Source organism: Haplochromis burtoni, unplaced genomic scaffold (assembly GCF_018398535.1).
Source record: "Haplochromis burtoni strain Fernald_Lab_line unplaced genomic scaffold, NCSU_Asbu1 Contig_300, whole genome shotgun sequence".
NCBI lineage: Eukaryota > Metazoa > Chordata > Actinopteri > Cichliformes > Cichlidae > Haplochromis > Haplochromis burtoni.
In genome coordinates, this window is record NW_024582661.1 from 541,561 (window position 1) to 553,306 (window position 11,746).

Consider the following 11,746-nt stretch of genomic DNA (forward strand, 5'->3'; position numbering starts at 1 on the left):
TTTTTGTTCTCTGGATAGGTGGTGAATCTTTTGAATACACTGCTTTAAAATCATTGTAATCTGTGGTGTTTTCTGTTTCTTTGAAATGATTTAATTGACTGGGGTTAAAGGTTTCTTCTTGAGAGGATTTGAAACCCCTTTCATCAAGAATTGATTTGACTAAAAGCTGTAGCCATATCACGTTTCACCTTTGTACCTTTGGGTGGATGGAGCTTACTAAAACCTGATCAGCTCGAAGAAATAAGGGCAAAGTCATTCATTTGTAGCACCACTTTGAGTGTTATTGCTGAAACGTTACAAGAACATCATAAAGATGTTTCTCCCCTTGATCCTGGGAACCACTGGATGGACACCTTTTGATTCAAAACCATTTGACTGCTTTCTTCAAGGTCTGACAACATGTTTTCTCTGATTATGGTTAAATTCTCAGCACTTTTCAATGTCATGTCTCCTCTTTACTGGCTTATTTTTGGTTGTGTTTTTTTTAAAGGGCTCGTAGGTGCATGTGGAATATCAGTGCTGTACAACCTGCTGAGAGTCTACAATTTTGTTCAAAATTCCAAGTGAGTTCACCCTTTGAGAGGAAAAAGGGAAAGCATAGCTTGATTTTCAAGAGCATTGAAGTTATTCTATTTTGTCTGCACACAGTGATTCTGACTCTGGAAATGGAAGCAAACCCAGGTCATCCTCACTGGGCACGTCTCTGAGAGGGAACTGGAGATCAGCCCTCCAGTTCTGGATTCTGACTGTCCTCCTCTCTCTGATGGGCTCGAGGGTTTTCTCCCTGATAGTGCTGGAGTTTTCCCTCAGGGCTGTTTCTACCTGGGCGTCAGCTGGACTGGTGAGCTCCTCAACAAATACTGCAGCTATATTTATGCATTGTTTTATGCTTTTATGTATCTGCTTTAGAGTGTTCTTTCATTACACATTTCTAATCCACGTCTCTTAATGCAGGATGCCAGTGGCAGAGGTCTAGACATGATCCTAATCCAGAGCCAGTTCTCCCTGGGTTGTAGCCTCACCGGCACTCTGATCTTCCTCCAACAGAGGGCTCCACACAGCTCCCTCAGCTTATTTCTGGCAGCTGCTCTCAGCTGGAAACTGGCAAGCTTGAGCCACAGTCTGTGGATCCATGTGGCCAGACTCTACCCGCTGCACAGCACTAAACAGTACTGTGGGAAGTGCATCACTCTTCTAACCTCCGGACACACCATACTGGCTTCACTGCAAAGAGCGGTTGTCTTGGCTTTTGCTGTAGCAAGTGTTGCTTCCACCGCTACAGTTTATGACCACTTCCTGTCCCAGAAGGATGCTATGAAGTTCTGGACTCTGCTGACGCTCTGTTACATTATGTTGCTCGTGTATATTCAAGGTGATGGTCAGTGCTGCTGAGAGTGGAACTTAATTAATCCTCAGAGAGGAAAGTACCCACGGAGTGTTAAGTAATAATAAAAATATTTAAATAGATTTAAATAATATTATATGGATTTAAGAAATAAAAGTAGACCATAAGTGATGAAATGAAGCCCTATAAATGTAAAAAGCAACATATATGAATTAAAAACTTAGAATTGATGGCAAAAACACAGCCTATAAAATCAGTAAGCACAAAGCCAAGGCTTTTTGGGATCATTGTGTAACTTTTCTGTCTGTACTTACAGAGGATGAGCATCGGCAGACAGGCACAGCGGCCCTCCTGCACTCTGTAGTTATGCGGCTGGGAGCCTTGCTCGTCCTCATGCTTGCAATGGGATACTGGTCTGATGTGTTTCAAATCCTCATCGCGTTTCTGGGAGAAGCAGTCTGTCTATTGCCTTCTTGGGATCTTCTGCAGGCTTTGCTGAAGGTCTGGTCTTTGCCTCGTTATGTTTTAGTTGCTGTAGTTGTGAAAATAACACGACAGGAGGTTGAATTCTCATGTTTCCTTTTCAGGAAGAAAAAGAGGAATCAAGCTTGAGCAGACGTGACGAGTGCTCCAGTCACAAAGGAACCACAATTAAAACATCATCACGTGGCAGATAACGGTGCACTCAAACTCCACCACAATGATTATCATTGACTGTCTCACCTGTAAAGATGCACTATTACTTTGTGTTGTAAAATAATATTGTGCTTAAAGGCTTTAATTGACTTCTTGTTGTTTGGGGTCTTATATTAAACAGAAATAATATAAAAAAATAAGCTGATTTAGTATTTAATGTCCAGCCATTTATTTTTTTTCGCTAATCCAAGTCAGGCTTGTGTGGGAGCTGGAGTCTGCTTTTATGGGGAGAGAGGCGGACAGCTTGCCAGTCTATCACAAAGATAACACAGAGAGACCTACTTGCTTGCCTTTGGACTGTGGGAAGAATCCAGAGAGAACCAACACAGGCACAGAACATGTAAGCTCCACATAAAGAGAGACAACAGTGGTAACCACTGTGCCGCCCATAATGTGTTTTAAATGATGGGAGCCAGGTGTGTTCAGAGACTGAAACAATAAAAGTGCTCGCTACTATAACAGAGAAGCTTTTGGCACTTATCTGATCACACGACTTTGGAGAACTGTAGAAGTACTGATTAGTTACAGCTCATTTATTATAATTCAATAGTGTTTCAGTGAAGTTTACTGTGATTTTCTTTCATAAAATATTCAGTTATTTACATTTTATTGTTATATGAACTGAAGAGAAACTGGTGATGTGTTCATTAAAGGATGGCTGTAATCAGGGCATTAACCCAGTGAGGCTAACTAGTTTAAATACTATTCAGTGTGTGCTAGTTAGAACAAATGTGCTAGTTTTGTTCCCTGATTACCAAGACTTTGAAGTACAATTGAAAAAAATATATATACATGCAAAACTATTGAGTCACATCTTGTTTCTTTAGATTTTGTTAGGACAATGGAAAATGGGTGCAGCAATTTATTGAAATGTGCAAACAAACATGGAAATACAGTGCTGCTCAATGTAGTTTTTAGACCTGACACTTGACCAGTTTCCTTAGATGTTTCAAGTATACACCACACACAGTGTAGAGATATTCTGAGAGCTCAGCTAATAGCGCTTGAAAATCACCTTATTGGTTGAAATAAAAACAAAGAAACAAACAAAAAAATACTATTTTATGTCTGTCAAACAAGTGCTTGAAGATTTTGTTTTTGCTAAGTTATCTGTTATGTGTAAACACAACACTGCTTTTCAGTATTTGAATGAGTAATAGGTTCAGTGGTTTAAAGATTTTAAAAAATCCTGTGAAGATGGTCAGGTACAAAGATTGGGCTGAAAATGAGTGAAAAAGCAGCCAATGTCCAAAGAAAAGCTTTAAAATACTTTCAGAAATCCTGGCGAGACATTGCTCAAGACCACTAAAAATAAAACTCTAGTTCCTTGGAAGCAAAATATGAACCAAGACTTTTGCTGAGTCTCGGGCCAACGTATTGATTCCATAGGGTTAGGATCACTGTCAGTTATGACTTAGGCCTCAGAAAGTTAAACGAGCACTCCAAACACAAACATCAGATCAGAGTTCTGTTAATCTGGAGTGACTTTTAAAAATCTGGAAACAAAACAATCCTACATTGCAAACTAGAATTGTCGAAGGAGAGAAAGAGAGAGAGAAGAAAAAGACACATAGGAGGTGGTGATAGGAAACTATATCCAACTGGGTTAATGTGAATACTGTAGGAATCAGCTGTTTTGAAGCTTTATCTTTCAGGACTAACAGCCCGATTATGCTGCCGTCTCCTGCTTCGTTTTTTGTCTCTCCCATAACATCATTTAGATTTAATGAAAGTAATCGTTACTGAGTAAAAGCTTGACTTTTCTGCCTTAGCACTTACAAAGTCAGTGTGCGTGTAAAGTGTATTTGTGAGCATGCAATTGTTTTTTCCCATCTGTATGTTTCTTCCTGTTCCTTTGACTTCCTTTCATTCTTTTCAGCTTTTGTTGCTGTTCTGCAAAATCCACCCCTCTGAAATCACATAAACATAAAAATGACACTGTGGTGTTGGTGATTAAATTGAAAAGTCAAGCTGCTGAAAGCAACGAGGAGGTTCAGAGGGTCTAATGAGGATTTGGGCTGTTGGAAGGCGGAGCGTGGAGGTCTGGGGATTGTGTCATCAGTAGGCATGCTCCCTCCTGCAGCCGTGACATCACTGCAGCATTCCTTTCCACAGAGCTGGAACAACAGAGACCCCCATCACTTTCCGCATCGCCATCTCCTGTTAACCCTCTCTGTGCATTCCTCCCTCTCCCTCTCTTCTTCCAGGCTGACCCATATCAATCAGGAAAGTTTTATTCAGCGCTCGGTCTCTTGCTCCATCTTCCTGTTTGACTTTTAGGAGGGACAAGACACGCTTTGGCTCAAGAGAGTAATCATAATATTTGCTGATCAGCACATCTGATATTACTGAGACTGACTGTGATGGGGAACAGCAAACACAACAAAGCACTTCTTCATAGCTCCCATAGACATCACTCTGTACTCCCCCCTGCCCCCCTTCTCCTAATATACCAACATCTCCTCTTGCACAATGCCCTGATTCACTGCACCGTAATGCCGCTGGTCCTGGAAAGCTGAGCACAAAAGCTCCCGATGAAGTCCAGCACCTATTATCGGACAGTGTTTTCTGCTCTGTGTCCCAAATGGAAGCAGTGCCATGAGACACTGATAGAGAGTCAGGGCTTAAGTGATATAATGTTGTGGGGGAAGGGACGAAGGAAAGAGGGAAAAGAAAAAAGGGAGGCAGACTCAACCAGGGAGGTAGGGAAAATAAAGCTGACAGAACAATGAGGGAGAACTGCACAGGGGAGAAAAAGAGGGCAGTTTGAGATAGAAATTTGCTGGAAAAGGCAGGTACAGTCACATCCTGCTGGCATGCAGAGAGATAAAGAACTGGGAGTTTGCTTGTGTGTGTGTAGGTGTGTGTGTGTCTCTGCCTGCCTGCTTGCTTCTGGGTAAAAACCTTACGAGGAACTTTATGGCACTGTGTATTGCATTTGTTAAAAAAAAAGAAAGAAAAAAAGGCTGTGTGATTTTGGTATGAGTGCACACATGTTGCATAACTCAGTGTGGGTGTGTGTCTACGTTCATGCACTCTTGTCTGTGTGTGTGTGTGTGTGTGTGTGTGCAGCCTTCCAAGTTTTCATAGTAGATGAATGTGTCATGTCTTTTACTGCACTTTGTCCGAGATTAACTGTTCACCTTTTACGGTCGGGAGGGAGGCGGTGTTGTCATTCAGCCAGAGAAGGAGGAGGAGGGGTCGACTGACGGAGGGAGGTACAGAAGGAAAAGGAGTGGCCTTCTGCAGATAGCAGCCCCTCTCTACCGGAGTAAAGTCTTCTCTCTGAGGCAGCTCATAGGAGAGAAAATAAACCAGAGATTTGGAAGATACAGAACGGGAAAGAAGAAAGAAGCAAAGAGAAAGCCCATTTTCTTCCAGGTATGTGACACAGCCGGTGTGAGTGGTTTTACAGCATACAGATAATTCACATTTGTGCTTTTTGACTCTAGTACCATTCATTATGGTTAATGAGAGCTGTAAGCGGGTGAATACAGCTGTGCAACTATACCTAGATTAAATTAGATCAACATGATAGGAAATAAATGTCTGTTTTGTCTTCAGTATGAGTTCTTGTAGTTTATTGTTGCTTGATATTATAAACTGAGCCTGTGGTTTATGCTGTGTTTCTCTCTGTCGCAAGCAGTCATGAGTTTATTCTTCTGTCTTCCTTTCAGGCTGCGTGAGACTTTTGTACATTCATGGCATCAGCAGCTCCACCAAAAAGGGTGGTTTCTTCTGTCTTCATCACTCTGGCTTCTCCTCACCGAGCCACCGTGACCCCACAGCAGCAGCCCGCCCTTCAAGCCCACAGTGCCCCGGCTAGAGAGAAACTGCATCCTGCTGTAAGAGTCAGCCCAGGTGACAGCATACCTGCCCTCAGGCACAGCAGAGAGGACAAGTCACCGCCGTCAGAATCTAATGGCGGCCTAAAGATCAAAGGCTTGACTAATGCGGGGTCCTCGGCCCTGGTTTCAGGCCCACAGAGCCACAATCCCCCCAAACATGAACCAGGCAAAACACAGCTTCAAGAAAAAAATGATCAGAGGAGTTCAACAGGTATTTATTATATACTTGATTTTTTTCTCTTAGTTAAAAAGACTATCTATAAAATATTAGAAAATGGCCCTGCAAGGCCCTTTATTGGGTCCTCCCCAGATCAGAATGATAATTTATGTATTTCCTGACCTGCATTTCAAAATATCTGATCCCAAAATGTAAAATATTGATTTTATACATCTAAAAGACTTTTAAAAGAGCCAAAAAAATTTCCAGCCCGTTTCCCAGACAGGGATTGAGCCTTGTCCTAGACTTAAACAAAAAAAATCAATGAGAATCAGAAAAGTTTCTAGGCTTAATTCATGTCTGGGAAACTGAGTCCATGTGCTTTGGCAAGGTTTTCGGTCACTATGAGCCCCCAGAACAGCTGCAGCTCTCCTTGGCATTGATCCTCCAAGTCTTTGACTTCTACTGAAGGAATCAACAGATTCTCCTAAAAGATGTTCCCTATTTGTATCTATTTCTTTTTTTATGATGGTGATTCTCATGGAGATATGAAATTGGGATGACATAAGGTGAACGTGTAGGCCATAAACCATGATTCATCAAACCGTGTTTTACATCCTCCTGCCCCGTGGATAAGGACAGTTTTTTCCTGGAAGAGACAACTCCCATCAGGACACAAATATTTTATCGTTAGACAAGAGTTACTAAAGCAAGAGTGTCAAACTGACATCAGGTGCTGGAAATATACACTATACAGAGACACTTGAACTTGAGGTAAAATGTATGTCCTACATATCTTCTCTCAAACATGTAACACCTGAACCAGTGAACAAAAAGTCACTGTGCAGAATGCTGTATCAACCAGGAGGGCCAAAGTGCATGGGGAATTTAAAGTGATGAGTGATCCAGAATAAAATCAGTGAAGGGCCATGGGGGTCTCGATTTTAAAACATGTACTCTGAAAGGATAAGTAGACCAAAACTATGTCAGCACAGCGCATCAGTACATGTGATTAAACATTCAGTTTTTTCATCTAATTTGTCATTAGTCTGTTTTTTTTTTTAAATCAGCTGTCTATGCTGCTACAAAATCATCTAAAACTGTGTTCTCATGCCAAACAGAGCTTTTCCCTCCTCCTCCCCCTCCCTCTGATGCACTGCCTCTATGTCCGGGAGAGTTGCCCTCTGAAGAATCAGCACTTCCACCACCTCCTCCAGCCCAAGAGTCTTTCCCCCACCCCGTGACCCCAGGCCAGCAGCCAGTTTACAACCCAGAGGTATGCAGACTTATCTTACAGTGTCACTATAACAAATGACATTTAAAATCTTCCAGTTTGCAGCTTCGAAAACGTGGTGCCAAATTTCCTTTAAAAAAAAAATGCCTTCAATTATTTTAAACACACGAGTAATTATTTTGTCTGCAATGAAGGATTAGCTTTCCACAGCTTTTCCACAAGCCTTTCACAGTGGCTGTAAAGCGCCATCACCAAAACATAAAGAACAGGGCTCTTATACGACCATCTTACTAAAAGTGTGCACACTTGCTTTCACAAAATCACCAACTTCCAAACTGCTCCTGTAAATAAACAAAAACTTTATTGCTCCATGTCTGTGTAGACAAAGATCAGTTGGGGGGTGGGGGGTGGGGGGGTGGACTGGTAAATTACTTTCTTCCTCTCTGGTTTCTGAGAATTTTACTGACCGAATAAAAGCTGAAAGGTTTCCCTTTAAAAACGCTTAAACTCAACAACTCATCTTTGAATCACCAGCAGGTCTTTACACGAAAGAAGGTAAAGTCTTTATGTGACTGGTGAAAAGGGTTAGAAATAATCTGTTAAACTCAGTAGAATTGAAATGTTTGAAGTATTAAAAAAATAGTATTCACCACCCATTTTAAACCAAACCTTCAAACCACAGTGAAATTAAAATGTTTGTGTGGCTTGGTCCTGATGATGTGCTGTGGATGACTCCGGTGTTTCTTACGCCTGTCACATTCAGAGCCACTTTTAAACAACTCCCACATGTGTTCAAAATCAAGCGCTGCTAAATTATGCAGTTCGCCTCTGTAGGCCAAACTCAACTTGTCAGTTTAATAATGCGCTTTACATTTAAGGTGAAAGCAAGAACACCATCTAGTGGGTTAAGCTCAGATGACCAAATCCACAGGATCCACCAAAACAGCCAAGACAAAGAGAGCAAAGGTAACCTGATCTCTTTTTATACATTTTGCCACTCTGCGTGCCACATTCTTATAACCTGGTTTGACTGTGTGTGTGTGAACAATGCAGATCTGTGCGGCTTCTGTCGAAAGCCAGTGGCTCCTTCTGAACCTGCGATAGAGGCCTTAAACAGGACTTACCATGATGGCTGCTTCCAGTGTAGATCTTGTCACATTCCCCTGGCTGGTAAACAGTACTACAACAAGGCCGGGATCCCACTCTGCGAAGACTGTTACCAGGTAGCGCAATGCAGCGTGTTAACCAAGCTGTGAATATACATGCAAACTTTAACCTCCTGAAACCTGAGCTCTTCTTTGGGTTTAATTTTCCTGTTTCTTCTAGCTTTTTGAGATTAGCTGGACCTAATGAGTCACCGTTGAACAGAAAGGATTTTTTAAAATCTGGTTTATTTTACAGCAATGTCACCACTTCTGAACATTTCTGAAGTGTTGAAATACAGAGCAGAATGAAGCACAAGGTGCAGAAAGCCCAAAATGTATCCCCATACGAGGACACAGGGTCTCAGGTGGTTAAAAAAAAAGCTCAAAGCCATGTCATTTTGTTTTTGGGTTTTTTTTTACATTTGTGCATGCATATTTTAAGCTCAATGTAATGTTTCACAGGACTGGTAAATGGTTCTTATACAGTGCCTTTCTACTCTTTATACTACAAGCCTCATTCACCCATTCACACACACACATTTTTTTCTAAGCCTGAGCGCTCTCTGTCTAACATTCACACTATGATGAATGCATCATGAGCCAGGGATCAAACCACCACCACCCTACAGTTAGTAGACAGCCTGCTCTACCTGCTGGACACAGCCGCCCCATTCAAGTAGAATGTCTTTCTCCACTACATTCATCAAAACTATAAGTGAAGACAAATTATTTGCAAGTTCTTCATTGCTGAAGCAACCATTTCCCTGCTCTATTTCCTCTCCAGTCAGCTTGAGACCACTGATTCTCTAATCAACCAGCAGAGTTACTGAGCATGCATAGTGATACACCTGTACCCTTAGAACAGTGGGTAAGAGAGGGAATCCAGGAAGTCTGTGGAAGTCAAGTTAAATCAAAGTTTCTTTCAAACAAATATGGCTCCAGATTTTCATATAATCCCATAAAATGCTGGATAAATCTGTCATCGTGATGTGTTACAACAGACTGGAGAGCAATAAAAAAGCCATGAAGCATGCAAACGGATATCTGTGTGGCCCCTCATCGTGAGTCCCAAATTGGACCAACAATTCAGATCAGATGGGATTTTCATACTTACAACATGTAAATAAATGCTCAAGCACTTGAAATTATCACATGTGGTGAGTAAAATGTGCAGAGGGCAGGGGGGGTCTGAGAGAAGACAAATAACTAGATCTATGTCCAGGTTCATGTTTTCATAAAAACAACCATGCTTGGTAAACTTGCACTGTTTGATGCCTCAAACATTTTCAGAAACAGACCCAATGCAAAAAAAAAAAAAAAAAGCAGATTAAAACGTAAATTTTTAAGGTAATTAACGATGTATCTTTCTCCATGTCTCAGGCCAGTTTGGAGCTCTGCTGGGCATGTGGGGAGGCTATCACAGATCACATAATCCGCGCACTCGAGCGAGCATACCATCTTTCTTGTTTCACCTGCACAACATGTAAGAGGCAAATTGGAGAGCAAGCTTTTGCCCAGGGAGAAGTTGGAGAAGTTTACTGCCTTCAAGACTATTACAGGTATGAAGGGGAAAAAACTATTTGAAGGGTTTAGGTAAAGGATCAATATATACAGTTGTGTTCCACTTCATTTGACATGTTATTACAATGCTTTTGTTGCATTATAAACCACCCCTTTGTCTACAAGTGTAATAAATTTTTCTTTTTCATCTAACATTGTAAAGGAAATACGCTCCAAAGTGTAGTGCCTGTAACCAGCTTATCATTCCACAAGAAGATGGTACCGACAGCTATACAGTTGAATGTCTGGGGCGTTCCTACCATGAGAACTGCTACAGATGTGAGGTTGGTGTTTTGTGTGTCATCATTTCTCTAGGGATTAATAAAGTATTCTGATTCTGAAACACTTCACTACACAGACACATTCACAAGGATACAAACACAAAGACAGATATTATTTCAGTACCAGAAATACATTGTTTCATATTGTGTGCAGGTCTGCGCCATCCAACTGTCTCCTGAACCGAACGAGCATGGCTGTTATCCTTTAGACGGGAAGATGCTTTGCAAGCCCTGTCACCTGAACCTGGCTTCTGGTCAGCACTAATCCCACGTGAACAGCAAGCAAGACAAGAAAAAACTGAACAAAGAGATGGGAGACTGCGCATGTGCCTTTATGAATGAATGTGCAAATGCCTTAAATGCTTCCTTCACTAGAGAAAAACTATATTTTTACAGTATATCAAGCTTTCTGAAGATTACCTTCTTCTTTTTCATCATTTTGCACTTAATACAATCTACAAAAGCAACAATTATATTCCTGCAACTCACTTTACAAAAAATGTACGAGAATAAATGGAACCCCAGTCAGTATGCTGTTTCTCAGTCATTATACAAACATATAAATAATCAACTTTAACTTGAAAAAAGGATAGAAAAGTAATCTAATATATTTTATCTCTATTCGCCTTCAAACTGCATCTACATCATCAAACCAAGCAGACAAACCACTAACAAGTATGAAGTAATCGTCAAGCAGACTGTTTTTAACATTGTCTTCTGCCTTAATAAAACAAAGTTATCCGGCATAGTATCAAAGTCTCAATCGGATTCCAGTGAAATTGCTTTATTTATAGTCACTATCTCAAAAAAAAACTTGGTGTAATTCATATCTCGTACACATGTATTAAATTGTTTTATGAAAAACACATTTGTTATTTTTGTTTCTGTTTATCACTTCACTTTCTTCATTATTTAATCGGGGGGTGCAATATGTTGCAGGTATCAACAACAGCTCAAAATAGCGCAAAGTAACAACAACAGTTGCCTCAATGTGCTTTTTATTGTAAGATAATGCCCATACTATATTAGAGAGAAAAGCCTAACAATCAGATGTGATGGTGATTTGGGGGGGGGGGAACGACACACCATTTTAACAGGAAGAAACTTCCAGCAGAAACAGGCTCAGAGAGGGCAGCCATCTGCCACAAGCGGCTGGAAAATAGACCTCAAGGATCTCTTAAGTTTTAAAGCTAGAGAAACCTGTAAGAACCTGTAAGAACCCTTAACTAGGTGCAATATTTTTACACAGTGTTTACCTTTACTGTTTCACAAAAGGTTAAAAATGGAATGGAACAATTTAGACTTTTTGAATGCAGGATATTTTATTAAAGCAGTTTAGAAGGAGCAAAGCAAAATATGAATCAAATAATAATAATCAAATCACTTGAATTATACTACTTATACTACTAATTAATGTACTCTGAGCTAATGCTGATTTCTAATATTGATCTTGGGAGGAATGAGAGAGGAGAATGGACAC

General features: G+C 40.8%; 2 protein-coding genes across 3 annotated transcripts; both read left to right on the forward strand.

Annotated features, from left to right (window-relative positions):
• The first annotated feature begins 92 nt into the window (after window positions 1–92).
• Window positions 93–2,997, forward strand: LOC102290667 (transmembrane protein 82). Of its 2 annotated transcripts, XM_005941492.2 has the most exons (6): window positions 93–389; window positions 491–563; window positions 649–841; window positions 955–1,372; window positions 1,662–1,846; window positions 1,933–2,996. In XM_005941492.2, exons 1-6 carry the CDS (start codon window positions 314–316, stop codon window positions 2,020–2,022), a joined length of 1,035 nt encoding a protein of 344 aa, XP_005941554.1. In that variant the 5' UTR covers window positions 93–313; the 3' UTR covers window positions 2,023–2,996. The 2 variants fall into 2 exon arrangements, with proteins under 2 accessions (XP_005941554.1, XP_042084011.1); XM_042228077.1 differs by having other exon boundaries at window positions 93–563; window positions 1,933–2,997.
• Window positions 2,998–5,049: 2,052 nt separating this feature from the next.
• fblim1 (filamin binding LIM protein 1) lies at window positions 5,050–10,992 on the forward strand. The gene is made up of 8 exons (XM_005941493.3): window positions 5,050–5,422; window positions 5,719–6,100; window positions 7,168–7,322; window positions 8,159–8,246; window positions 8,334–8,503; window positions 9,806–9,984; window positions 10,149–10,269; window positions 10,421–10,992. The coding sequence occupies exons 2-8, from the start codon at window positions 5,743–5,745 to the stop codon at window positions 10,529–10,531; spliced, it is 1,182 nt and encodes a 393-aa protein (XP_005941555.1). The 5' UTR covers window positions 5,050–5,422; window positions 5,719–5,742; the 3' UTR covers window positions 10,532–10,992.
• The last annotated feature ends 754 nt before the right edge of the window (window positions 10,993–11,746 follow it).